Below are 27,750 nucleotides of genomic sequence, written 5' to 3' on the forward strand. Positions count from 1 at the left end.
TGGAGCTGCTCCCGATTCACAAATAACAGAAATGTAATATTAGAATGGTATAGCCTAACATAATCACCTCAGTGGAAGTGAAATAAAAACAACACAACACGGATGCAAAAACAGCTCTTGCACCTAAGACCTCACCTCATCTACATCTGACTGCCTCTCCAGTAGGACCTGGGATTTGCTCACACTCCACTCCTTCCGGTTCTTTCTAGCAATCCTGTTGTCCTCCTCTGAGCGAGACAGAACAGAGACCCTGCGATCGCTGGGATGGGACAACAAGGAACTGTTTGTGAATGACCAGAGGCAGAGAAACAGATGCAGAAAAATCAGAAAGGCAAACAGAGCTATTTTTCGAACAAGGGAAGGAAAAAAAAAAAAAGGTGCTTGAAATAAACAGTCTCTACAGTCAACTGAAAATCAGACAGGGTGAAAAGGTAGACGGAGGAGGCAGGGAGAGGATGCAGGGACTGACTCTTGGGAGGAAATGCAGGAGGGTCCATCCGAGGATGCAGAGCCGCTGGAGAGGCCTGAGGAGGCGTTAGAGAGGGTTGAGACAGTGGACATGCGACGCAGGGTGGAGGACAGGATGTAGGGCATCACCACCGAGCCCACGCGACTCTTCTTCCTCTCAGTGAGAGAGCACGGCTGGGACACACAAATGGGATTAAGCATCATCGGGGAATCTTGGCAGGGGAGGAGCACAATGACAGGCAAAACACAGGTCGCAATAGACTGCCTAAAGGAAGATTTATGGTCCTGCACTAATATAATGTACACTCTGCTTTGAATGAGAATCGTTTGATAGGAAGGCAAGAGGGCCAATAGCTTAAGTTGGCACCCTCTTACATTAAATTGAGTTTGCAGTTGGCAAAATACCAAGGTTATGACGCCATAATGCTTCTCCACTTTCTCCCGAAGGTCTTGGAAGCAAGTAACCAGACGATTGTGCAAGGGCTTCAGCTGCTCCGTCGTCTTCTCCCCGTGGATGCGAATTCCATCTGCCAAGAGAGGGATCTGCAGGGGAAGACAAGCACTTAAGTCTAACAAAATGTGCTCCGCTTGAGGCCAGTGTCAATGACAATGATGGTGGAAGGATTTACCTGCAGGGCGATGAGGTGTTTAAGGACCTCGATGCGTTCGTGGTCATCTGGGTGCTCGTGGATGTAGGTGTCTGTAAAGAATGCCTGCAGAGGATGAGAACAGGATGAATATTGGGCTGCTTTTTACGCATGCTCAGTTGCAATTTAGCTGCAAGCAACAGGGAACAGGCTTCCACAGCATGACAAAGAGGCCAGAGCGGATCCCTTATGAATACAACGTTTTAGCACAACAGGCTAGAGGCCAACCAGAAGTCCTGTCTCTGAAAAACAGGATTCACAAATTTGTTCATTAACGTTTCAGTTCTTTATCGTTTATTGGTGTAGTTTGGCAGTGTTTTATAGCATGGTATTCCTTTCCAAATCAATTACTTTGGAACTAACTGTGCGTGCAACGTGAACCTGATTCAGCAAACAGCTAAGATTTAACAAATACAATGCAGTCTCCAGGGAGAGGGGCAGCGAATCTATTTTTGTGCCACTCTGTCCTCTTGCATAATGAATTAAAGAGTGGTTTCTAACACGTACTGTACAAATGTAATAAATTACTAAAAATGCTAAAATATCAAGGCGGTTTGAATCTCAGCTGGGGTCTTCCTGTGTGGAACATGTTCTCTCGGTGCCGAGGTGGGTTCTCACCAAATGCTTCGGCTTCATCTCACAGTCCAAAGACATGCTGAGGCTAACTGGTGATTCTAAATTGGCTGTATGTGTGAATGTGTGGTTGTCTGTCTCTATGGGATGGGGACCAGTCCAAGGTGCACCCTGCCTTTCACCCCAGATGTTGCCCCCGAAGTTGTTGAGATTTAATTACTAGCCACCGTAAGAACATGGCTGCCCTGTTTGATATTTTGCGACCACCCCTTTTTTGTTTCTGGTTTACTGAACTAGAACACACGAGCTCAGTCGTTACAAAAGTGGGGGTCTGGACCTCCCAGGGGTTTGCAAGATGATTTCCAAAAATCAATGAGTCAAGCAATAAACACGGACTACGATTAAATGTGATGTCTGCAAAATTTTATTCTAAATATACTTGCTCTGCTCCAAGCATAGTGGCCACCCCTCCCTTTAGGAAAGTAAATAAAATGAGTATAAAAAATGCAGTTATGCACATGACAGCAACAATGTTAGAGTCTGTATGCTTACAGTATGTTAACATCAACAGTACTTTGATTTATATGTTCTGCAACTATCCTATATTAAATGACTATAAAATAATGTTATGGATGCTGTGTTCTGTTGTGGTGTCTTTATGCCCATGTTTGGATAAGTGCATTAGTGCGTGTCCGTGGTTGTGCTCAGCATTTGTGTGCTTCAGCTGCCTCTGGGGATACAGAGGGTCATGAGTCTCTGGCAGAATTATTTTTACGGGTCAATCATTTATAGGCCTGGGCGATTGCTGAACTCAATATTCACCATTTTCTAATTATCGGTACCTTTCTGTAATTAACTAATTCCTGCTGAAATAAATGTCACCACTCTGTGTACTCAAACAATGATCTGCCCACAGTACTATCTGACAGTTGACACAGATAGATAAATGGCTGTCATTTATTCCTGTGTTTACCCTTCAGCTTTATCTATCTTTGTTTTTTTTATTTATCTAGTTCACTCATGTTACCTACAGCTCAATCTATTTATCTACTTAGCGTGTTCATACCACTTTGATACTAATCATTAATGGCATAAGCCCTGAAGAAAAACACTTGGGTCAACCCCTGTGTACTTTGGGAGTTGGGGGCTGAAAAGTTTAGGAACCCCTGCTCACCCGGTACACCTGACATCGTCTAGTTAGCATCGTCATATTGGCATTTAGTTCAGCCTCACAGCACAGCGTGCATTTAGTCAAGTCTAATATCAGCATGCTACCACTGCCTATGTCATCAATTAGCTCTTGTTTCTTTGATTTAAGAATACTCCAAGACGACTGCGATCCTAAGATGATCCAATTAAATAATGCTATTTGTTTCTATGTGTATCTGCAGAGAAAACATAATAAATAAAAAGTCAGACCTTTTCATAGTTGGAGAATCCACCCATGACAGCAGGATCAACAATGCCGCTGAGCATCATGGACAGTGGGTTGATGGACAGAGAGCGATCGCAGGCTTGTTGTTGCACAAGATTACTCAGCTTTTCATTGGCCATCTCCATGGTTTCAATGGCGTTCTCTAAAGGACTGATCTCTTCCTGTTCACCAGAAAACAGTTGCATGAACAGTAATCTGTATTTGAGAAATATTTCAAGACAAAGAAACTGTGAAAAGAAGAGAAACAACACAGTGTGAGCATCAAAGCCGTTTCTTACCACTGAGACAGATTTGACTTCAAACCATTTGAGAATCCCCGGGAAGCGATAGGCAGTAATGTAAGTTGTTCTCTCAATCCACATGGTCTGTAGGGCAGAATAAATATCAATGAATTATTAAAGGGCGACATTTTCATGTCTTTATTAATCTTCAAGGTGAAGTATGTGTATACACAGGGTTGTTTTAAGTATATTTTTTAAAATTTATGGCTGTGTACTTACACATATGAGTTTACTGCTTAAAAGTAAATTCAAAAAGTGCTCACTGCAAATTCATTGTCTGGGTCCTTTTCACCTTTCCTGAAGGGCCTGGAGTACTGGAACTGGTCCACTTCATTGGTTCTGTAATAGCTGCAAGAGAACAGGAAAGGACAGCACTGAGCTAGCGCCTTGCCCAGAGAGCTATAAATCCCAGGATATTCACAAGAAAATAAATCAGCCTTTAAGTGTTCTGTTACGCACTTTAATATCTGCTCTGGAACCCCCTTGTCTTTAAACTGGTGCGGCACAGTGAGAACAGGCTTGACAGTAAAGCATTGGATGTCTGTGAAGTTCAGCTAAGGATAAGACCAGGAACAGTGTGGCGGAGCGGAGATAAATTATACTGAATCCGATTTTTTTAATCTGCAATTGTCAAATAACTCTTCGAGTCTATAGCCTGGCTTCCCATTTTGTGAGGCTGTAGTCAGGCACAGTGGTGCTTTGAGCTAAATGCTAACACGAGCCCAGTCACAATGACAGTGCTAACATGCTAATGTTTACCATCTTTGTCTGCTGTCTTGACATTTGCTAATTAGCAATGAACACAAAGTAGAGCTGAGGCTAATTGGAATGTCAGTTTTTGACATCAACCAAAATATCTGTTTATGATTCTTTAACAAAATGATTAAAAGTCATAGACATAATGTTCCAGTTTATTCTGAATGCCTAAATAGGTAATGTGAAGCTGATCGGGGTTGTCACTACGCCTGCTATGGTGGTTACGTGCTTACCTATGGTTGTTTAGGCAACAGTTAGTTAAATATGCCAATTGAAGGAAGGAAGGAGAAGGAGAAAAGGGAATATATAATGCTGCGTTGTAGCCCTGTTTGTGACTTACATTGTCACATACCTGTTTTGTTGACCCTCAGGTATACGAGTCATGATCTCAGACATGGAGCAAAGCAGAAGGCACGTAATTGTATCTCCCCAAGAATATTTATCTTTCTCCTGGGTTTAAAAGGCAAATTGACTAGTGATATAATAATTACAGTTGTTATTTATGCTTCATGTAATCCAATACAATAAAATAAAGCCAGGACACATTACAAAATTTTAGTTATTCCGTTAATTTGGCTGTTTTCCATAAACATAATCCTGACAGATTGCGTTGCTACTATTTGCATCCCTTATCTCTACTGTTTGTGAAGCAACTTTTTACATAAGAGCATCATAAAGACTTTTGTCTGTTTCCTTAAGTAAAGAATGTTTCCACAAAGATTCGATTTTTTTTTAAGATCACATAACTTGCTTATTAACCATAACTTAAGCTTGAATTGGGTCAGAAGCCCAAAACTTAATTTGTCTAAATACCATTACTCGGCACTGCGATTCAGGTTGTCCCTGTGGGGATCCTTTTCTTTCTCTTTTGCCTTCCCCTAGTCTTGCATAACCAGAACTATCTCCACAGTGCTGTGTCAGGGCTGGAGAATGGACCGGCTGGCATTAAAATGGATAATTCACTAAAAGCACCAAGAAGGTCTGTATAATTGCACAATACAAAACTTGCCATTTTCAGCATGGAGATTGTTGTTGATTCCCATAGTGAAAGAGATTGTGAAACTGGAAACATGCAGATAGCAGAAGGGGAGAAAAATACTGCACGAAATGCATCACAAAAACTGCCGATTTATACCTACAGTTTATGTTCAGTGAAGTAGACTGCCGCTCTCCATCAGATTTGACTGATTTAACTGACTTTTTAGCCAAATAAAACAAAAGGTAAGAAGGCAACCACCGTACAGCACTGATAACAGAACACGTTCGTCACATGATAGTGCCCCCGTGCATCATGTGACACCTTCACATTCTCTAAAGCGTTTGTGTGGCTTATTATTAAAGGATACACTGTCCAGAAGAGTTGCTGATGTTGTCTTCAGGGGGCGCTGTGCTGGTCATCCGGACTGCATTTGGGAACTGAGAGAGCAGCTTTAGGCTGAAGTCTTCAAGCCACTCGTACTCTTTGCCTCGATAGATGAACATCTTGTTCTGCAGCAGCAAATTCCAGTGTTTAACATAACAAATGAAAATCAATAAAAAGACAGAATTATGATTTAGCTCATTTTCCGTGATATAAGAGAGGTGGGTTTGTGCAACGCTTTCAAAAGACTGTATTTATTCTGACATTCACTTGTGCCATCAAAAAGTCAATAACCTTTATCAACATTATTGCACATTGCCCCAAGAAATTTTTCAAAAACTTCCCTCATTACATAAGCTTAGGCACATGAGGGTTTTTCATGTCTTGATTTATTGAAACAGGTAATCGTTTTCTTACCCTGAGGAAAGAGGGGAATCCAAGGCCATAATATCCAACAGCAAAGTACTCAGGTTGTGGCCGCATCGCATGCATTATATTTTCATAGAACTGGGCTTGTTTTTTCTGTTACAGAGGAAAAAAGAAGATGGCAGGGCTGCAGTACATTCTGCATACAGTGTGTTGGAACTAGTTTGTTAGTGGTTTCAGATTAAAGCCATTCATAATGATTGTGGATGAAACAAGTTTCAATTTCTTTTATGCAATTTTGAGAAAAGATGTCTCGGAGCACAATTCTACTAAACAACCAACACTGAGAGACTTTATAAATAGATTCTTCATAACAAATTCAAACTAATGAGTTTGGTAAACCCCTCTTTGAGCTGTCCAACCAGTTGCAACCTTGAGCAGGCTGCTGCACAATTCTTGCCATCAGACTGATTACATTTAGTAATAATGAGGCACCAACAACAAAATCATCTGCATTTCATCCCAGTTGTTTTCATATCAGCTTACAAAGCCAACTTTATCAGTGTTTGTTCATTCGGCAGATTTATGATGCATGCATCGTCTTACCAGCAGCTGGCTCAGCTCCATGAAGTCAAACATGTGGCTCTCATGCATCTTGGCCAGCTGTTTACCCAGCTCAATGGCCTTCTCCCACATCTGAGAAGACATGTGCATCACTCCGTTAAGAGGTGGACATAAAACACGAACATAAAAACACAGGAGCACAAGCTGAACTTTTCCATCTGGCTCCCACTGCTGTCCTCAGAGATACCCGACCCCACAGCTTCAAGAGATAATAGCTGATGTGTTGCAACCAGTGAGAGATCTAAATACTGTCACAAGACAGAGTTTCGTGGTGTAGGAGCTTATGTAACTTCCTGACGGGTTTCACAATATTAACTTTGAGGATATAGTTCAAACATTTTTAAGGTAATCCATGTACTTTGCTGAGACAACAGCTCACATGCAGCGTCGTTAATAATCACCTTTCCCTTGTCCAGGTAACATATGATCTCCTGGAACAGCCGCTCTTTCAGCTCCTGTTGAGTCCACACATGCTGCCCGTCTCGAGGTATCAGATGAGGTGCGCAAGGTTTGTCGGACCACTGGGGAAGCGAATAACCATAAGTCAACAATCAGGTGAACATGTACACGTGTGGTCACATTAGGTTAAACAGGTCAAACATTTAAAAAAATCTAATCTCTCTCTCTCTCAAGCAGGAAAAAAAACAACTCTGATATGTCAGACACCTCCAGCAATTCAGCATGTAGCAGCAGAGTGTAGGCCGCCTCGGTGTAGTTCTCACAGTCTAGGTGCAAATCTCGCAGCTTGTACAAGTACCTGGTTACAAGAGCACAGCAGTTAGACACAGCAAGCCTACTGGTCGGAAAATCAAATGTTCCATGCCTCATTCTGACTCACCGGATATAAATGTCCTCCCTCTTCTTTTCTTTGTAGAAATTCTACAAGGGAAAAAAAAAGTCTTGATTCCATATTGAACATTTTCTCTCCAGCAGTTTGAAAAGGTAATTGCTTTCTGTACATGCACATATAGTGTGAAGTCTTTGTTAACACTGTTAAGTAAAGACACTGAACGTACCAGCACATTGACAGTGCAGCTCATGCGGTGCTCAGGACTTTCATCATGTGTAATGGTGCGGTACGCCAGGAGATTCTCCAGCAGGCTGCTCAGCAGCAGAGCCAGCTCCTCTCCTGACTGGGACAGGTATCTGTGGCGTCTGCAGTGCTCCAGCAATCTGCACATACAAACAAATATCCTTCACAGTCTGCTCTTCAGCTCTAACGGGCTATTTCTAGTTTATCAGTGTGCCAAAGCCTGCTTTTCCTCCTGACAAGCATATAAAAATTTGCTTTGGCAATTGTCTGGAATCGTACATTCTGTGCCCGAGGGGTTTCTATTGATTAGCGGTTCCTTATTCTAACTCACTGTCTTGTCCTTCTGGCTCCTTGAGGACTTTATCAAAACACAATCAGAAAGGCCTTTGTTGTATTTTAGAAGCAACCCGATGTGAATTCACTATTAGACAGAATTGGATTTTTGATCAGTGTGTTGTACTACTTAAACAACTCTCAGCAAAGAAAGAAACATTTTCTGTTTGATCTACTCCTCTTACGTTTTCTCCAGCAGGACTTTGTACTGCTCATCCCCTCGGCCTCCTTCTACCTCTTGATCCAATTTTGTTATCAATTCGTTCTCAAACTGCAAAGATAAGAAGAAGTTTAAAAAACTGACAATAATACACATTGAAAATGTCATATTTAGCCAGAAGCAGCTTTAGGAGAATTTGAACAGAAAACAGCAAAGCCCTGAACTTCAGAGACAACTTTTTACCGTTTCGAACGTGCGTCCAGGGCTGAAGTTGTGCTCGCACTGCATCATATCAAAGAAGATGGGGATGGTCGCCTTCCTCAGTTCAGGCTCAGGAACCAATGTAACCTCCAGAATGGGTCCGACCATGGCAGGGATGAACTTCATTTTGTGGGGGCCTGAGGGACAACAAACATTATCACGCAGAAATATCATAGAATGATTTGAGAAGGCAATAAGCTGCATCTTCATTTCTCAACAAACAGAGGACAAATCTAATAATGTGGTAAACTAAACAACAACACACTGTGAAACTGGACAATAAAAAAATATTGTCTTGTTATTCCCCTTGCATTACTGGCAGGCACTGAATAAACACTTCCACAAACTCTATGATAATAGCAGCATTATCAGATTGTCCAAAATACTCACCAAGGTTGTACCACATATCTCTGATCTTAAATCCAATAGTCTTCCTCATGTCCCCATATCTGTGGCAAATTTAAAACAAAGAGCAGTTAGATTAAGTTCTCTCTATTTAAATTATCTTTTTGATGAATTGTAAATGATCTCACTTGTTCAGTATTTTATTGCGTTTCTCTTGAGAAAAGGATTCCAACTGCAGCGTCTTGTGAGTGAGGTATGCCACAGTCAGATGAAAGTAGTTATTCCACAGCTGCGAGGGAAGCAGGGTTTTCAAATATTAATAACATAATTACCTTCTCATAACACTTGATTTTGATTTTGTGTTTAATAAAAAATGTAACCTCTGCTGAGGCAGGGGAGGACAAGACACACCTGTAGTTCAAAATGCGCCTGGTCCAGAAAATACATGTTGAGGACGTCCGAGTACTGGTTGATGGCCCTCAGGAAGACCTGCATCTGGACCAGGTTCATGATCATCCAGTCAGCAGGGAAGACGTTCCCCATGAGGTCCTTAAACATGATGAATGTCTCCATGAGGAAGTCCTTAGGTCAGAAGAATGATTAAATTGTTACTGCAAGTGTATGCACTCTGTCTTTTTAAAGAAATACAATGAGCAGTACCCAAATGAGCAAAAACCAAACTAAGCAAATCCACAGCATTGCTGCTACACATGAGGTGCCCATAGTGCTCCCACAGCTTAATGGAGGCCCACAGACATCCTCATCATGTCAGTCCAATCTGCTGCATGAAATGTCTATAATCAATATTCCCTTAAGGAGCAGTAAGTGGCCTGGGTGGTTTAATGCCTGTTATTGATGTTTCACGACAAGATGTAGCCAACAGGGGAGGAACCAAGACACTTACAATGATATCCTGTCTCGTCTTGAAGGTGCTGATGTAGTGGGCGTAATGCATGTCATCCATTTGCTTCAGGATAGCCGTCATGCAGGCAAGATAGTGGCCCTGCAACAGAAGAAGACCACTATTACTCATATGATTTCACAATAAAATATCCCTAAAAAAAAGGCATTTACAGCAGATATTAAGCTATATTTAGCTATTGTTGATGTCAGTATTATTAATATTAAAATGAATGCTGAGGATGTCGCTATCAAGGACACATTTCAGTTGCAACATCCCAGCGAAGCCTTACAATGAGAGGAGAGGATCTGTCCATGCTGATGACAGTGCGATTAACCCTGCGAAGAAGCCGCTCCATTATCAGCTGAACGTGCCCTCTGGTTGGACCCTGCACAGACAGAACAGCCTCAGGTACAGCTACCAGCTCAGACACAGCGACACAGACATAATGCAGAGTGCTGTCAGTGTTAAAGGGCTGACTCACCCTAGTTTCTCAGTTTTTTTTTTTTCTCAGTGCTAGTTATATTTCCCCGGTTTTGAGATACTTTTCTTTGAGAGTTCTGTCTCCACCATTACACAACGGAGATGAATGGAGCTACTTTTGTGATTCCCAACGTATTTACGAAATACATTTAAAAAAACAGCAGCCACAGAGCAAGCATTTCTGCATTTCTTTATCTCATGTGGCAGTTAACTAAATACTTCTTGGTTTTAGATTGTTGGCTGGACAACACAAGACAGAAGAAAAACATGATTCTCGCAATTTTCTAATATACATACTGACATTAAACCAGGCAATTATTTGACTGAGCAGGAAAATAATCATTAGCTGCAGCCCTAAAGAGCAATATGCCTTCCAGAAACTGTTCAGGCTACTATACTGGAGATAATCCCTACACAAGTTATCTCTGTGACAGTGTTTTTGATGAAACAACTTCATGAGGATTTAATGCTTTTCTTTGCCCAAAATTGTAGGACAAAAAAACAAAACATCTTTCTGTTAGTCAGACAAAAAAAGAATTCTGAGGATGTCATTTGAGGCTTTAAAAAATGTGATGGCCAGTTGAGATAATTTTCTGATACTTTAAAGAGAAAAACTGCTGGACACAGTGAGGCCTATGGATTATCCAGAGTAACTGCACATCCTGACATTCTGTTTTTCAACGCAGCGAGCATGAAATAATGAAACTCCATTTATCTCCGTTGTTACAGGGTAGTTGGGGAGGGGGGAAACCACCTCTGACACAAATTTTTCAAAGCCCCTGCAAATACAACCCAATCTCTCTGGATGACGTTCCATCCATCCATCTATTTATTTTAAACCCTTTATCAGAGTGTAGGTCACAGTGGCGACAGGCTAAGCGGAGCAGCTCAGACTTTCCTCCCCTTGGCTACATCCTCCAGCTTCTGCAAGGGGATCCCGAGATTCTCCCAGGCCAGATGGGATATGTAATCCCTCCAGCATGCTCTGGGTCTGCCCAAGGGCTTCCTCCCAGTTGAATGTGCCCAGATAACCTCTAAAGAGTACAGTCTCTGAGGTCCCCACGGATGTCTGAGCTCTTCATACTATCGCTAAGGATAAGTAAGCCGCCCTCTCGATAAAACTCTGTTTAGCCACCTATATCCGCAATTTGGGTGTGCTGACAATTTAAATCTAACTTCCTTCTGTGTGTCTAAAGGCGAACTTTGACTCCTCACCACGTCTTTGCGGTCCAGGTTGTCCAACACTGTGCTGAGTAGCTGCACACAGGCCTCATAGTCCGGTTTACTGGAGTGGTCGTCCAGCTGCCCGCTCAGCTGATCCGTAACAAGCGGCAGAAGCACATCTCGGCAATCTGCAGCAACAGAGCAGAGAGAATCAGAACTCACTGTATCACACGGCACATCTGCATGTTAATGGAGCCGACAAACTTGTAGGTAAGTGTAATGCGGAACAGAAGTTATTTTTTTTCCTCTTTCATCTTATGTGAAATGTCATTATGCGCTTTTTGAGCCTCGAGGACTCCTACCTGGCTGCCTGAAAAGGTCACTCTCCACCATTTTACACATGCAGCCCAGCTTCTGACGCACAAGCTGAGAGTCAGGAATGCTCTCGATGAACTTTGCTAGGAGAACGCTGAAAAGAGAATGACAGAAAAAAGCCAAAAGAGCAGCTGTGACTATTTTAATGTTATTCACGTTTCACATCTAGTAATTACAGTCACGGCGGACTAATGAGCAGCACACACGACGGGCTGATTTTACAGCAGCAAGAATTGAGAATAACGCCTCCTTTACTCAGAAGTAAATATGATAATTTGCACTGAGACAGGCAATTATCATTTCCTACTGTGCAAACCCTCTGTAGAGTTACCTGAGCTCCACGGGATCAAACACAGTCTGGATGTCATTAATGATGCTGGGGAGGTATTTCAATATTGCCCCCTGAAAAAGAAAAGAATCAGGTCTCAACAGGCTGAAGCAAGGGGATGCTTTTTTATTCTCTAGTAAAACAAGCTATTTAACAGAGCTTTTTCCTCACCTTACTAAGGCTGCCAACAGGGAGCTCACATTATTTTGCAGTTAATTTGCACAACTTTTCAATAACTTGTCTATAACAGTGTAACACATTTTCACAGCTGGATTACTGCAGTCATCTACACGCAACAGTGGAAAACACAAAGACTCAAAATTGAAGTAACATCTTCATAGCCAGAGCTTTGTTGTTTTATTTTAAAGCTAGAAGATGATAAATTGGTTCAAAAAAGTGAAATGTTTCCACAAGATATTTAGTTCTACAAAACAAATACATGAACAGATAATGGTATTATCTTCAGCTTACCTTTATCTTTACGCCTTCATCCAGTGGTCTGTCCATGAGAGTGTTGAAAGAAAGGAAAAGTGTGCGGATGGAGTTGAAGAAGGCATCTCCGTCTTCGCTGTTCCCATAGAATCTGAGAATGAAGGCCAGGCATTGATTCAGATGTCATCTTTAAGAGCCAAGTCAATTCTTGTGTGACAGGGCCTCTGATACCTGAGATAGAGGACGCGGGACTGTACAATAAACCTGAACAGGTACTTGAGAGCTTTGAGTGCCGCATAGAGCCTCTCTGTGAGTTGGGGCTCTTCGGCGTGGCCCACGTAGTAGTTAAGCACACGGGTGAGCTTCCTGAGAAAGTAAATGAGTCAGGCATCAAGGTCTGCTGGTAATTTGGGTGTGGGAGGACAAGAAGAGCAAAACAAACTAAAAATAAACAGCATAAGTCATCAAAGGAGGGAAATACAGCACGGGGACTCACATATAAGCCAAAGTGGCGCTGAAGTGCTTGTTGATGTAGGTTTCCAGGACTGGATTAAAGTGCTGGAATTTGATGTCTCCAATAAGTGTGATTATAAATACCTGGTTGCAAAACAAGAGGAGGAAACAAAATGAGAGTCTTAGATTAATACGATTGACAGAGATTCATGTTACCTTTGTATGCAGAAGGGATTTACAGCAAATCAGCGTTACAGTTATTAAGTTTATGTAAATAATATGAGCCTGTTAACTCTCCTAATGCTGTACCAGAGCGGTATGACAACTAAAGTGGGGTGGGTCATTGAAACAGCAAGAGAGAGCAAGAGTTTAAAAGCATACAGGTACCACCAAAAAAAGCCAACCTTTACCCCGAGTATTGGTAGAGGACTAATCAACAAGCGAGAGCGTCGGTGGGGAGAGGAGCACAGTGCATGAAAACCACCTCGTGTACAAACACACAAATAAGCTACATTACCGCATTTGCAAAACACCCTGCTCAAAGCCAATACACACCAACATAAAGATAAATACCATCAAAACAAACTAGTCTGCCATTCTTGAGCTATGTGCTCGCTAGTTCTAGCCTCGAGGAAGAATCTGAAATGAGTTCACGTGCAGCGTGCAATCAGACAGGCAGGTATGTAATTAAACAAGCAGGTAGACCACCTCATATGGACCGACTGCAGTGGGCAGAATTTTTACTGAAAATATTTTTGCCCTCTTTATTAGCAGAGCACTTGATGAATTGATTGCTGTTGGTAGTGACTTTAAACACATTAAGGCAAAAAAAAAACCCACCAAAAAACAAAACTTCTGGAATACATTGCCGCTTTATGTTACTGCTAATGCAAACAGAACATCATACTGTTGCTGCTTCATTTTAAGGGTCAGGATTTGCCAGAAAAGTACTAATTTAAATGTCACATTATCTGACAGCATCAAGAGACAAATGTGATTATACTTGTTTGGAGTGGCTGGCGTTGAATATCGCAGTGAAAAGTCAGCTATCACAGAGAAGGGTGAGACGTGATATCGTTTAAATATCCGGATGACAACACCCATTTTCAGACAGTCTCTCCTAGAAGGCATTCAGTGTTGCACTCAGTTGTTCATATGAAATGTGCCAGAAATAGTTATGTGACAAATAAAAAAAAAAAAAAACAGAGAGAGAGCTGAACCCTGATTGCTTTGTCACCACCGCACACCTGGGTGTGAATGCGAGGTTATTGCCTTCTGAAGTCACAGAAATAGTTGGATCTAGAATCACCATTTCAGACATCTAAATGGTGCGCTTGAGGGGGGGGGGGGTTCTGAAACCGTTCAATCACCTGACAAGCTGCTCTGATGGACTGTACCAGTGCCTTAAACGTGTTCAACAGGCGAAACTCGAAGAGGCTTTTAAGAAGCAGCCGCAGAAAATATATTGCATTTATCACCAAGGTTAATGCTGACAGCATCAGTCCCCAAAGATGTGTTTACAAAACAAGTGTTGGTAATTTTTTGGCATTTCACAAGAATCAGGCAACATTTAGCAAAAGGTCTGAAAAATATACATATTTCTGTAAGGCAGCCAGTTTTTTCTTCTTATTTATCCTTGTGTTTGCTTAAATTCAGCTGGTGGGTGTTTGGAACCAGCACTGAATAATATAATGGCAGTTGTATTGTTGAAGTTGTAACCGTCTGACACTTTAGCTTCACCAGAGACTAACCAAGGCATTGAACACCAGAGTGTCGTAGGTGTCCTTTTCTGAAGTCTCCATCATGATGTTGAACAGAGCGTCAAGAGTGTCCTGGAGAAACTGTGGATAAAACAGACACCTATTACAAAAGTACCATTAAACAGAACATTATATAAAACCTAGATACATTTTAAAGCATATGACATTTTTAATGTAATCTATGCAAGGACTTACTTTGACAATCTCCCCTCCTTCCACTTCCATGAGCCTCTGCAAGTTCTGGTCCAGAGCTTCAGGATTAGACCTCCAGTTCAACAGGCCAAGCAGATCCACTAAAGAGGATAAAAATAAATAAAATCAGCACATCACAATAAGTACAGTAGGAGCAACACCTCCTCGGTGACATCACCTGTGAGGATGTTTGTATTAAAAGCCCAATATTTCAGTAAAAAACTGAGGCAGATCTGCATCAGGCAACATCAACACACCAGCAAAATATTAGCAGATCAACTTAATTAATCACAAGGAAATCTGTGGGGAGGTAACGATGACGCAACTGCTCCCCAATTCATCACAGAATCTGTTTCATTTCTTAAAGATTGGGTGTGACAAGACATCTTTTAATTATCACAAAGTCGCAGGCTGCAAGAGAGGCAAAAATAGAGATGACTCCTACTACGGTACCATTCTGAGTGAGTTTAGTGGAACAGGTGAGCGTGGCGATCTGGAAGCTGTCTTTAGTCACAGGAATCACTCCTGAATGGTGGAACTGCTTCCCCATTTGCTTTTCCTTTTCCTCCACTTCAGCCCAGGTTGCTGGCAAGGTGAGATAAACTTTTGCATCCTCTGCTTTTTTCACGTCAACCTAAGAAATTCAAAAAACAGGGGAATGAATCATGAAGCATATTGATCGATGGAGATATAATTTCATATTTATTGACTGAGGAGAGATTCATGCATAATCCATCTACCCACCGTCAGCTATTCACGACAGATTTTTGTGTAATCACATAAAAGCAATAAACAATCTGCCTATTTTAAAGCCCGGTAAATTAAATTTAAGGTAAAATAAAAACATTATCCTGCAACACTACCTTATAGACGATAAGCTCATGTCTGCCATCTTTTAGTGTTGTCCCATCGCCTCTCATCAACCGCACGAAGGCCATGCCAAAGGGCTTCTCTGATTTGTCTCTAGCTGAAGGATACACAGGAGCATAAGACGGGAACAAATCCAACAACAGTCACTCTGGCTTTATTTAACATGGTGGCAGGATTACATGTGGGTGTTTGTTGTAGAAATAAGGCATAGTCACTCACAGTCCTGGGAGGATCTGTGTCGAAACATCACCCTTAGGTGGCAGCGACACACATCTTCAATGGGAATTGTCACCTTGCAGGGGTGAGAGGAAAGTCAGGGGAATTACGGAGTGAGTTAATACAGGATTATACATATGGAAGAAATGCTATCTGCTGGGAGATTTGTATGAGCGGCACATTCTGCCTATATTTCCTCTAAAAAGATTATTTCATTATATTGAGCCACAGCAAATCCATTTGAAAAAACTAATTAGAGCACATAAGAGACGATGTTGGCAGCACAGAGCTGCATACATGGGTCCTTGACGTGAACTTACCTTCACTGTTTCATTCCAACAAGGTTGCTTCACCTGGTAGTAAATGACAGACTTGTACTCTGTTATACCGTCATAACCGGCCCCAGGAAATATTGCTTTCTGCAGAAATTGAAGGAAGGACATAAGTTTATATGACGGGAACTATATCAATTTCCTCTTTGCTGTGATTGCAATTAACTTTGGCAAAAAAGTGGAATATTTACAGCAGAAATACAAGGCAATGCTAACACAGTCTGTCACATAAACCTGGTCATAGTAACTGAAAATAACCACATGTATGTAAATAAAAGACAGCCTCTGGGTGTGAAAAGTGAAACCAATACAGAAGTGCTTTGAACCTGCATTGTTTCTAACAGACAGCAGGAGGCGATTCCTCTGGTTGCAAATAGAAGCTTGATTGTATATAAGTCTGTGACCCTATTTCTCACCGGATTTGTTACCCTAGTAAACATTATTCCTAATGGATTTATGGTTCAATCACTTCTTTAAAGACTTTTTGAATACAGCATGATTATTTACGATGCAGTCGCTTAAAAGTAACATGCACATGCTACTAATGAAGTAAAGCTGGTGTTATCACATTGTTGTTTAAAGGAACCAACCCATCAAATGGCACAGTGGGGCTTTCTCTATATTTGGTATCAATTTCCATTTATAGCATCTATGGCTGAACTAGTCCATTGTGTAGAACAGAATAGTTTTGCAATGCTTGAGCTGCAGCAAGTGGGTGGAGAGAAAAGCAGGAACAATGAAGAGCTACACACTCTAGTGGAAGCATTTGTGTAGAGTTACATCTAAGAAATTTTAAGGTAAGATAGAAAATATTATCAAGGGAAAAAAACTTCTAAAAATGTAACTTGACGAGTTTTAGGGGTTAAATCATTGACCAGAAATGGACTTTCATTTCTTGCAATCAAAGGTGTAGTTTACCTCCATGGGATTGCCTTCATCATCGTGCACACTCAAAATGACCTCTACATTTTTGGGGGTCTTCTTTTTACCGCGGTCAAACTCTCCCTGTAGCAAGGTTACATAAATATCATTCCTCACGTTTCCTGGAAAAAGGACAAGAGATGATCAGGTCGATGTGCTAAGAATGTACAAAAGCCTTCTCACGGCTGAGTGAGCAATTAAAATGAACATGACCATGGTGTATGTAGAGCAATGCCCAGCAACAAAGACTTTAATCCACCTGGGAGGATGATTTCTGGAAAGCCCATTTTCCTGACGATAGCCGTGCTGCGGTCCACAAAGTGGGGGTAGTCCTTCCTGACTTGGGCAAGATCCCCTGGGAGGAGCTTCAGGGTCACAAACAGCCCTGCCAGGAAACATGTAAAGAAATTCAATGAAGCAGACACCAAAAGGATAAAGCTTGCAGACCCCTCACACATCATTTATTTTCCTCAAAACAGAAAGGTCAATTTAGAGCGACCCTGTGAAATCACAGGGGAACACACTGTCTGTGAGCACTTCATTTTACCCTGGCCTTTGTGATTGACCTCCCGCGTGGCAATGACTTTGTTGAAGACAGCAGTGAGCGGCTCGTTCTCTCCTATGACTCTAGAAGGGATGAGTGGAGACATGATGAGCTGCCTCTGACGGATGTAGGTTTCCATAGCTATCCTGAGAGAATAATATTGGGATGAGAGTACAAAAAAAATCAGCTGCCAGCATCTCTGACAGGTGACAAACAAATGGACCGAGGAGTCGCAAAGGCAATGTGAGGCTTTCTGGATCTCTTGACGAGATGCACTATTATTCCTCCCAACACCCTTCCTGCCTGAAGTGGCTACAATAGAGCAAAGCTGCACAGAGTGTTACCACTGTGCAGAGCTTTACGAGGTCCAACACTGCACGTGTATATTTTAAAACATACCATCTAATTAAGACAAAACAGTTATTCTCAGTTTCTTTGACATAATCATCAAATGTAAATCATGATTCTCACTTTCCCTAATGGATGTGTTTTTGTTTTCATACAGGATTCAAAAGCAAACTTGAAGTGCATGTATCTTAAACGGATGCAGTGTTGCATCAGCTCATCGTTACACAGTTTTTCAGTGACCTTATTAAACTGGCGAGCATGTTCAGTTAAATGTTTACTGTCCAAATCCTCACATGCAAAATATTTTGGCCCGCTACTAGAATTAAATTTGAAACGTTTGATGTATTGTCAGAAGCAGAGTTTAGAGATATGCTAATGACTCTGTGAGGTTGTACTTTGAGCTAACTAAATGCCACCGTCGGCTTGTCAGCGAGTTACAAAGGTATAATGTTTACCGTGTTCACTGTCTTAGTTTACTCTGTTAGAATACTGGAATCTGCTAGTACAGCTCAGGCTGATGAAAATGCCATTTGTTTGCAGATATTTGGAAACCCCTTGAGATGACAGAATAAAGAATATTCATTGTTAAATTCAATACATTACAGTAGACAAAATGTTCATCCTCGCTTTTTTTTTTTTTTCAATTTATCATATATTTCCTCAAATAGTAACCAAGGTCTTTATTTACCCCGACTGAAGAAGGTCACCAAGCTTGATTTGAAGCAGGCATTATTTGGAAGCATGCTTTTACTTTTCTCTGTTTGTTGTGAATAACTCAATGTATTTAAGTATGATGCCTCCTTTAAACCCATGCCACTTTACGTTGTCAAAGTTATTGCACTAAGCAATTAATACTGCATCAAGAAGCCACTTTCTTTTTGACACGCCTCAGAAAAACAGCCTCAATTCCCCCCATCTTTCATCAACAAGCAAGCATCATCCTGTGGTCACCTACTGGTGCCGGCACTGGGACCAGTCCAGCATCTCACAGATTGGCCAATCTACATGAAGGTACATAAAGCACAACCTGAGACACAGAACTGAACTGAACATAATGAAAGGAACATAGCATAAATCACTGTAACAGAATGTGCGGAACAGTTTCGCTAATGCAGATAAGCTTTGATAAGGTACTGAAAAGCTGGAACGTCACCAACAAGCCCCATCAGGACGCTACAGTAGAAAGTCGACACTTACAGCAACTTGTTCAAAAACTCTCATTTCTTAACAGGGTTTTTATTGTGAAACACTTGCAGCTACACCATACCCTACAACATCATGCTTTGCTTTCAACCCAGCCTGTATTTGAGAGCCAACATTTATTTGCTTGTGTCAACCACACCCTCATTATCATCAGAGAGCCGGCTTTTAATTGAGGAAATATTACATGTTCTTTAATTTAGTGTAGAGGTGCAACCCAATGAAATGTATTCTAGAGGGGGTTAAACCCAGTTCTCTATATCAGTTACCTAATATGGACCAGACAAACACTACAGAGTGACAACAACACAGAAGGGAAAACGCTCAAGTGTGCTGTACTGGTTAGGTCAAAGAGAAAGCAAAGAACTGTAAGGGAAGCTTTAACTATGCCAAAAGGTTTTAGTGTAGTGGCATAAAAAAAAAATGTGAGGTGGATGAAGAGCTGTCGTTTTATCGATCTGCCTTCTTCATTGCACAAAGATAGACTCGCTTCTGTGAAAAGAGGTTAACACTGTAGACTATTTGTTGAAACTGGCATTTAATTTGAGTTTTAATTAATACCATTCAGTTAGGCTGTGGCGGATATTGGAGTCGACAATTGGCTTTCTGTTTCTGAGTTTAAATGAGAAATAACAAATACTGAAACAAAATGCCAGTGGACTTCAATGACACATTTGTTTAGACAACTGACAGTCTTGATTAAGCAATAATAAAGGGTGGTCCGACTTAAGAGTTTAATGATTCGATGGCCTTTGGCAGTGTTGTGGGAACAGCAACAGTGTTCCAGAAAATGTGCTTAGCAGCTAAAAAATAAATAAATAATATAGTGTCCTGTTATTATTTTAGCCCTTTGTTCATTTGAAAATTCATGACCTTTGTGTTGTTCATTTGTAGTTATCCGAATCATGATTACCACTGCCAAATAAGTCATTCAGCGTTAATGAAATACAAACTCATTTGTCAAGGCAGGAAAACTTAAACAGTTGTGTGGCACAAATTGTCTTTTATATAATATGTATAGTGCAAACAGACATTATCCCTATAGATTTGCAATCAGTGTTGAAAAGTAATATTTAGTACAATTTTAAGGTACTCTGCTTCAGTATTTCAAATTCATGCTACTTTATACTTTAACACGACTACGTTTTAGATGGAAATATTGTACTTTCTACTACATCTATCCGACAGCTTTAGTTACTTTTAAGATAAAGATTTTACCTAATAAATAATACAACAAGCTTTCAAAACATCTCACACAGTTAAAGATTAAACCAGTGCTTTGCAACCTTGCTGGCTTCTGACGTCTTACACAGACAGTGTGCGGTCGGGGTCACATTTGACATGTCTATTAGTTGCTACAGTCAGTTACACTTTCATACAACATTGTAGCAGCTGTCACTACATTACAGTGTGAGTAATGAGACCAGTTTCATGCCAGCATGTCTGTAGGCACCCACACTGCTGCAGTGTCCTTTGGGAAAACACAAAATCTCCCCCAGCTCTCTTTCTTAGCCTGACCCCTGACCTTCCTGTGGAGGGGGGACATTTTCCAATTATTATTAATAAAGATGTGTCTGAAAACTGAAACATCCCCTTCGGTGAAAACCAATTTTTTTTTCTCCAAGTTTTTTTTTGGAAGCCACATCATGAGCAAAATAGGAAAACAACTTTTAAATATGTAACTTTGATACACAGAGAGGACTACAGAGGGACTTGACCAGCTCCTGCAAGAAGGGATTTCCCTCTAAATGTCTTACTTCAATAAATGTTAAAATGATTTGATATCTCATCAAAAATCAAAGAGAGGAGAACAATTCCAAAAACTAAACAGATTTGTGCATCAGAAGTTTTTCTCTTTCCTCTCTCATTAATCATCTGACAGCCTCTTAGATTTATCTGCCGTCTCTGAATATAAAACTGTATATAAAGTAGTTCAAACCAGCTCCACCTGCCGCTGCTACAACACTAACTGCTGACACACTGATGCTTCAGTATTAATCATCTCCTCATGTCATATATAACAATATTTCTTTCAGAGGGACTGAACCACTATCTTTAACATTTTGGCTACATTTTGCTGCTGCTGCTACTTATGTACTTTCATTTAAGAAGGATTTTTCAGTGCTGTGTGGGCACCTTTACGAGAGTAAAGGATCTGAATATTTCTCTCACCACGGGGGGCATCCCTCCAGACACTAAACACAAAAGACCTCAGTATTTCAAGGTAAGATAAGTGTCACAAAAATCCACGTTTAATACCTAAAATAACGATCCAAACATTTGATGAGTCCTGATAAATATTCCTCCTATAAAAACACATTTTTCTCTGTACCTCCTCAATAAGACACAGCCATCCATGACACAGTGAATACACTTTACTTTGGTAAATTTTGGCTTAGATGTCAGGAATCAGTCAAGATATTTTTGGGCCCTTTCCATCTAGAATCCCTGTGAACATATTATTGTCCTCACCCCTCAACCCCCGGCACTAAGCAGATGCCATGAAAATGTGGCTTGAAGCCTGTCTTTGAGAACAGCTAACAGTCAGGAATGTAAAAGGTTTGTACATGAGTCCTCGAAAAGCCAAGTATAAATTCTTATTCATTATTCGTGTTCCATTGTGTGGCATTACAAAACAAGGTTCATCCTGTTAACAACAAAAGTGTGACAACATCAAAAGACTCACTGCTGAAAGGGGATGAAGTGTTGTTTGTCCTCATCGTCTGTTTTGCCATGGGCGATATCTGTTATGTCCATCACTTCAATGAAAAACACAGAAAGAGTTGCAGTAAGGAAGGAGATTCATAAATAAGCTAATTTACCGAATGTCATGTAGTTTTCTAGATACTGCCAAAACACCAGCAAAATGGGAATTTCCTCGTTTTAATACCTCTACACTATAACACTGGAAACTGTACTTTCCATTTTTGAAACAGAAGCAGAGCCAGGTGTTAGATCTGACTCACCTGTTGCCTGGCACAGCGTTCAGCCAGTATAATAAAACAGCTTGAGGATCCTTGATTTTCAGTTTACAAACGCCTGTGAATTGTTCCTTCCACCCAGCTCTTTTCCTGCAGTTTTTTTTTTTTTTTTTTCCTGGCTAAGAATAATGTGACTTCTGAGTTAAATGTTCCTTCTGACTCTGGTTTCAGTCCATTTGCTGGAACACCAGAGAAAACCATTTTTCATCAAATCCACTAATCATCTGGCCAAAAACAAAAAGACTGTCGCTAAACCAATTTCCACCGACTCCATTGCCAAAGCAGAGGCAGAGTGAAGGTATTTTCTAGGTCAGAAAGCAGGTGTTCCCATTTCGTTTCGACACATGGATCCTTTATTTCTACACCTCAACGGACCTATTCATGCATCTGTACCGCCAGAAAGGAGTGGAATTTTTTTGTTGAATTGACTTTTGTATTGCTTGGACGAATATTAGGACACCTGAAAAGCTGCTCACCAGCCACACCAAATGGTCTCCTCAACCCGCCGGTTTGTTTCTTGCCCTCTTTGAGCTCCATGCTGCCCACTCTGATGATCTGACAGACCAGGAAGAGCCGCTGCCTCATCAAGTCACTGCTGCTTAGGTCCTGGACAAAAAAAGGACACACAGTGATTATTTATTACAGCGTACTGAGTGATAAGGTGCACTACATACAAAAGGCAGGAAACGTCACCTATCAGTAGTCTGTCATTATGTGCATTCACAGAGCTGCAGCTGTAGACCAGATGGTAATTATTAAAGGATAAAAGCACGTAGTAAAAGCGTCAAACATATCACCTTTCCAACATTTCTATGTGTTTATTTTTCTGGGGGGCTTTTTCAAGTTAAAATAGTCCTGACTTGTGTGCTTTGAGGAATAAAATACAACTCTAAGCTCTTTGGCTTGATTATTGTGGCTTTATCACACTCCAACCACTAATTCCTGGTGGCACACATGCAGGTTAACACAATGACTTATTTCCAGAGAACTGCTGACTGTGTCATTAACATAAACAGCAGCGGCAACATAATGGAGGCAAATGTATTCAAATTTTCAATGATGTGCTGTGAATGTGAGTCTTTCTCTAAAACTCTCCGTAAATTAGGAGCGATCCTGGAGCAAATTGTCTTCTTTGTCACAGATTTCAGGCAGCGTTTGGACTGTTCAAATCCGAAACAGAGGGAATTCAGTCAGTGGGTTGGGATTCAGTTACCGTGAACAGTGCTGGCAGGTTGTTGAGTTTTTCAATTTCTTTAGGCATCCCCGTACTGTCCCAGCGCACCAGGAAGTTCTCACTGCATGAATTTAAATAGGAATCTCAGTTAGATATCACATTATCTAAGGCAACAGGAGAAATAGGAAAATAGAAGTAACTACTGTAAAAACTCTGCATTATTTAATCTGTCTGATAAGATCCAAAGTGTCCAGAAAAAAAAGATGCTTGTAAATTTTTGAATAGCAATAATATAAGAGCCTATAGATCCCAGAAGACAATTCTCACAGTGTGCATTTTGATTTGCAAACACAGGTAGTGGCTGCAAGGCCTGGAATACAAGCCAACACAGACATCATTAATGTTATTCAGTAAACCTGAAACGTTCCTGCAATGCAATCAGCTTGAAAAGGGTCTCTTGTCTTTACTCTCTAGAAATGAGGCTCCACTGTTGAAAAACCCGCTAAGCGCCGTAGCGGATTGAGTGTTTTTCAGTTTTTACACTCTTAACATTCATAGAAATGAACTCACTTTGTAGTCAGCTCATTGTTTAGATTTTAAAGGTTGTTTTAATCACTTCAATTATTTATGCTGGCATTTTTTTTTTTTGCCAGAGAACAGAGATGTTAGTTTCTACACCAGCAAGCAGAAGAAGCAGCAGCTTAGAAAGGCCTGAAACAAGTAGCCCTCTAGCTTTAAATATTAATTTAAAAACAGCACTGAAGCTGCAACATCAGAGCTGTGCAGAATTATGTGGTAATAATGCACAACCTCCAGCCATTTGTATTATCATTTATTACCATTATACTATAATTGTCATTCTTAAGTTTTAACTTTTTGACTTTTGCCATGCTAATGAACAAAGTAGCAGTAGTTGTAGCGGCTGTAATTTTATTTAGTATTTTAAATAACATTTGAAAGTTGTCTTTTTTTTGTTTTGTTTTGGGTTTTTTTCATCAATTTTCTGTTAAATGTCTGATTTGTGAGCTACCACAACATAAATCAGTGTCATACTACATAGTGCTTTGAGAGTTAGATCTATTTTGAATGAACCAACTAATGCCATAAAACTTCCAAAAACAATTATTTACATGTCTTAGTCATGGAGTTAAGTGAAAAGTGACAAGCTAACCTGATGAATTCCGACTGGTCCGGGTCATAAAGAGACATGAGCAGCTCTGCATCTTCTCCAATGTTACATACAAAGTTTTTCAGGTTCATGAACAGACTGTAGGTGTGCACAGTACTGAACAGGGTTTGACGTCTCATTTCCAGGTTTTGTAGCCTCGTCTGCATGAAAACAAGCCCCATGACAGAGCAGGGAGGCAAAAGTTAATTGAAACTGGTGGCTGGTGACTAAAGAGTAAGGTGACTGATAGTATCAACAATTCAGAATCGTGCCTTCTCTTCTTGTATCCTGTCATCCACGCTGCGGGAGGCGGTCTCGTGCGCCCTGAACAGGCTGACCGTACTGGTCCGGTCGGGATCCAGCGTGTTTCCTGCTTCATCTCGCACCACCAGGTCCAACCCCAGAATGCTGAGCAGCACAGAGGAGCAGAGAGCATGAAATGAGTTTACAGTAACAATCTTGGAAACAATGGTGTTAAACCTCACAAGGCCTCTCATTGCAGTAATATCAGAAAGCAGGATTCATACCGGTTTCCATAATCAATCTTCGCTGTGACTTTCTTTTTGAGCTCGACAAGATCATCCTTGGGCAGCGTCCCTGACACTATCTGAGATCGATATTCGATGAGGCTGTAGGCCATCTGCTGCACACCCCTGAACAGGGTTGACTTGTTTGCCTGTCAGATAAAAACGTATGCACTTTGTTATAAGCAATACTTGCTTCAGAGGAATGAATAGCAATGCAACTTTTTAACAAGGATGTACCAAAGCGGTGATAAAACAGAGAAGTGTACAGAACTGTGTGTACTAGAAACAGAGTGGCAGATAACAGAGGGGCAATCTACACTTACCACGTAGAGTTTGTGCCATATCTGTGCCCATTCCCTCAGAGTAGCCCCGAGCTCCTGTACCAGGGGTAAATCTGCTGGAATAATTATTTCCTGCTGGCTACCAGCCACAAGAAGAAAATAATAAGATATTGGAATAGTGGCTCATCACTCATAGATCATGTCATATCTTTTGGAATGACTCAAGTGCATTTCTATTCATGATAAACAGTTGGATGGTTTCGCTATGCAGTCAAGACGGACCAAAAGTAGAATATCATCAAAAAGATGTTTACTGATATGTAATCTCACCCTATTCCTTCAACCGTAGCCTCCTTTAAGTGGATGTAGGAAGCCGGGAAAATGCCCTGAGGAAATAATTAGACACCGTCAGTATATATATTCATCACAGCATTGGTTATAGGATAATATAGCACTAATGATGTCAATACCTTCTGTGATTTCTTGCGTAGAGTGTAGCCCCTATACCAGCCTGGGGAGATGTTAATTAATAGAGAAAAATGTTACACTGAGGGAAAGGCAGTGGACTAGACAGGAGTGATGTCAGAAAGACAATGTGGTAGACTCATTTTCAATATCATCCATAGCACATTGAGCACCAGCTAGTTCAACATTTCATTTAAGTTCCGGTGTCAGCTTTCTATAGAGACAGAAAAGAGGGATGTGTCGGGACCTGTTGTGTGTTCAGACTCACTCACCTTCCAATTTCTCAAGTATGTGCACTGTGTCCCCCACCTGTAGACACAGCTCCTGCTCACCGCTGGGATCATAATTGTAGATTGCTGAAGGACAAAGCAGGACTGTCTCATTACACGAAACACGCACGCAACATTCAGAAAATACTTTTAACAAAAAAAATAAGTTTTAGTCGACAGTTTGATGAGTTTTGCTCCTCCTCAAGGTCCAGTGGATTAAGAAAAACCCCAAATCCCTTTTCAATCACTTATTGCACAGAGGAGCAAGTCTGTTTTAAGAAAAGTTCTGGATCAGAGGTTTGCAGTTCCGCCCTGGAAAAGAAAACCAATTCACCCTCCTTGTCGCAGAACTTGGACTCGCAGCATAGACGATCTTGATCTTTGATTTATTCCTCATTTTATTGCTTTTTCTAACAGCAGGCTGTGTGTTTGTGCAGCACGCCTGTGTGACTCATACCTCCAAAGCATTTTGACTATTTTTAATTGAATTGGATGCCCTGCGGCTGTGATTAACACTTGAGTAAATGGACTGTGGAGCAGGTAGCTTCAGAGTCAAAAATGAGAAGAGGCATCAGATCTGTATATCTGATATCATCATACAAACTGTGGCCTTTGGTCAATAGTTACACCACAGGTTGTGTTTCTGCCATGTGGTTCACCTGGAAGTGCTACTCTTCACTAAACTTATTTTAAACTATCAGCTTTCTGGAGTCGACTCCTACCTTCTCCCTTTAACTCTCTAACCAGGACACGTATGGGAGGGATCAAGAATACGCCTGTGCGCACAAACGCACGCGCGCACACACACACACACCCAAACCAAAGAGACATTGCAAAAGAGAAACCTTGGCAAACAATACTGTAGCAAAGGTCTTTGTCATGACTTGAGGGAACTGCAATAGCGCGCAGCCGCTCATTCTCACAGCGAGATAGAGGAACTATGAGCAGAGCTCTGCCCTGACTTGCATGGTGATAATGCTTCTTGCTGGAGGCCAGATTTCACAGCACGCTTCAACTGGCTTAGCTTATCACACCTCAGTCTGAATACCAAAACTTGACAAATCACTGAATGTGAGTGCCCTTCCCTCTTCATGACTTCCATTAAACACATTTGCACAGACAAATATCTCCACAGGGAATCAGTTCTTAGTTCCAGACTACCTTTTTGCTACCAGCCCATGAACTCCTAAACTATTAGGTTAGACCCTCGGCGGCTGTGCTATCAAGCTCACCTGCACAGGTTGATGTGAATGGTACCTTAGTGTGAGATCCCTCATCTGGTCTTCAACAGGAAAAGAAATACTGTATCCTAGATTGTTTTTTCTTTTTTGAAAGTGCAATACTAGTTAGGCTGTATTTGCTTTTTCCTTTTATAGTTTCCCCAGATAAAAATTTGAACACATGAGTGTCAGACATTCTTTTCTTTAAAATTAAGTTCCAGACATACTGTGAATCACCCGGAAATTATTTGTGTAGCCAGAATAATATTGAATGAAACATACACTGAAGAAATGACATCTGCCTCTAGCCACGCCAAGAGTGACAATGGCCCATTTACCAACTTGACACAGTGTCCGGGCCTGGCAACAGCATGGCAATGTGCCAACGGAATGGTAGGAACCCAGCTGAGCGTGTTGTGATGCCACACTGTCTAAACTAAAAGCATCAGTCTGGGCTTTGGCAGCACAGCTCATCAGTGCAACTCTGAGACACACTATCCTCCT

At 41.1% G+C, this 27,750-nt stretch overlaps 1 protein-coding gene across 3 annotated transcripts in view; it reads right to left on the minus strand.

The window, feature by feature from the left end:
• dock5 (dedicator of cytokinesis 5) overlaps positions 1 to 27,750 on the minus strand; it is a 36,277-nt gene that overhangs the window by 2,958 nt on the left and 5,569 nt on the right. Inside the window, exons 2-48 of one of the 3 annotated variants that reach the window (XM_008276689.1) lie at positions 26,030 to 26,113; positions 25,763 to 25,803; positions 25,623 to 25,678; positions 25,335 to 25,431; positions 25,012 to 25,160; positions 24,757 to 24,892; positions 24,488 to 24,645; positions 23,356 to 23,437; positions 22,619 to 22,748; positions 21,848 to 21,920; positions 17,617 to 17,696; positions 17,329 to 17,454; positions 17,067 to 17,191; positions 16,137 to 16,235; positions 15,820 to 15,892; positions 15,594 to 15,697; positions 15,184 to 15,364; positions 14,734 to 14,831; positions 14,530 to 14,619; positions 12,822 to 12,922; positions 12,557 to 12,691; positions 12,365 to 12,476; positions 11,897 to 11,967; positions 11,553 to 11,659; positions 11,242 to 11,378; positions 9,836 to 9,931; positions 9,547 to 9,645; positions 9,054 to 9,224; positions 8,831 to 8,931; positions 8,688 to 8,746; positions 8,280 to 8,434; positions 8,062 to 8,147; positions 7,527 to 7,683; positions 7,349 to 7,389; positions 7,177 to 7,267; positions 6,912 to 7,031; positions 6,493 to 6,582; positions 5,938 to 6,042; positions 5,507 to 5,648; positions 3,864 to 3,945; positions 3,668 to 3,752; positions 3,402 to 3,488; positions 3,108 to 3,284; positions 1,098 to 1,181; positions 874 to 1,011; positions 470 to 642; positions 136 to 280 (exon numbers count right to left, since the gene is read on the minus strand). In XM_008276689.1, coding sequence (XP_008274911.1) covers positions 136 to 280; positions 470 to 642; positions 874 to 1,011; positions 1,098 to 1,181; positions 3,108 to 3,284; positions 3,402 to 3,488; positions 3,668 to 3,752; positions 3,864 to 3,945; positions 5,507 to 5,648; positions 5,938 to 6,042; positions 6,493 to 6,582; positions 6,912 to 7,031; positions 7,177 to 7,267; positions 7,349 to 7,389; positions 7,527 to 7,683; positions 8,062 to 8,147; positions 8,280 to 8,434; positions 8,688 to 8,746; positions 8,831 to 8,931; positions 9,054 to 9,224; positions 9,547 to 9,645; positions 9,836 to 9,931; positions 11,242 to 11,378; positions 11,553 to 11,659; positions 11,897 to 11,967; positions 12,365 to 12,476; positions 12,557 to 12,691; positions 12,822 to 12,922; positions 14,530 to 14,619; positions 14,734 to 14,831; positions 15,184 to 15,364; positions 15,594 to 15,697; positions 15,820 to 15,892; positions 16,137 to 16,235; positions 17,067 to 17,191; positions 17,329 to 17,454; positions 17,617 to 17,696; positions 21,848 to 21,920; positions 22,619 to 22,748; positions 23,356 to 23,437; positions 24,488 to 24,645; positions 24,757 to 24,892; positions 25,012 to 25,160; positions 25,335 to 25,431; positions 25,623 to 25,678; positions 25,763 to 25,803; positions 26,030 to 26,113 — 5,129 coding nt within the window. Of the gene's footprint in view, positions 1 to 135; positions 281 to 469; positions 643 to 873; positions 1,012 to 1,097; positions 1,182 to 3,107; positions 3,285 to 3,401; positions 3,489 to 3,667; positions 3,753 to 3,863; positions 3,946 to 5,506; positions 5,649 to 5,937; positions 6,043 to 6,492; positions 6,583 to 6,911; positions 7,032 to 7,176; positions 7,268 to 7,348; positions 7,390 to 7,526; positions 7,684 to 8,061; positions 8,148 to 8,279; positions 8,435 to 8,687; positions 8,747 to 8,830; positions 8,932 to 9,053; positions 9,225 to 9,546; positions 9,646 to 9,835; positions 9,932 to 11,241; positions 11,379 to 11,552; positions 11,660 to 11,896; positions 11,968 to 12,364; positions 12,477 to 12,556; positions 12,692 to 12,821; positions 12,923 to 14,529; positions 14,620 to 14,733; positions 14,832 to 15,183; positions 15,365 to 15,593; positions 15,698 to 15,819; positions 15,893 to 16,136; positions 16,236 to 17,066; positions 17,192 to 17,328; positions 17,455 to 17,616; positions 17,760 to 21,847; positions 21,921 to 22,618; positions 22,749 to 23,355; positions 23,438 to 24,487; positions 24,646 to 24,756; positions 24,893 to 25,011; positions 25,161 to 25,334; positions 25,432 to 25,622; positions 25,679 to 25,762; positions 25,804 to 26,029; positions 26,114 to 27,750 lie in introns of all 3 variants that reach the window. The other 2 variants (XM_008276688.1, XM_008276687.1) reach the window with 2 other exon arrangements.

Source organism: Stegastes partitus, unplaced genomic scaffold, assembly GCF_000690725.1.
Source record: "Stegastes partitus isolate 25-593 unplaced genomic scaffold, Stegastes_partitus-1.0.2 Scaffold79, whole genome shotgun sequence".
In the NCBI taxonomy this organism is placed as follows: Eukaryota; Metazoa; Chordata; class Actinopteri; family Pomacentridae; genus Stegastes; species Stegastes partitus.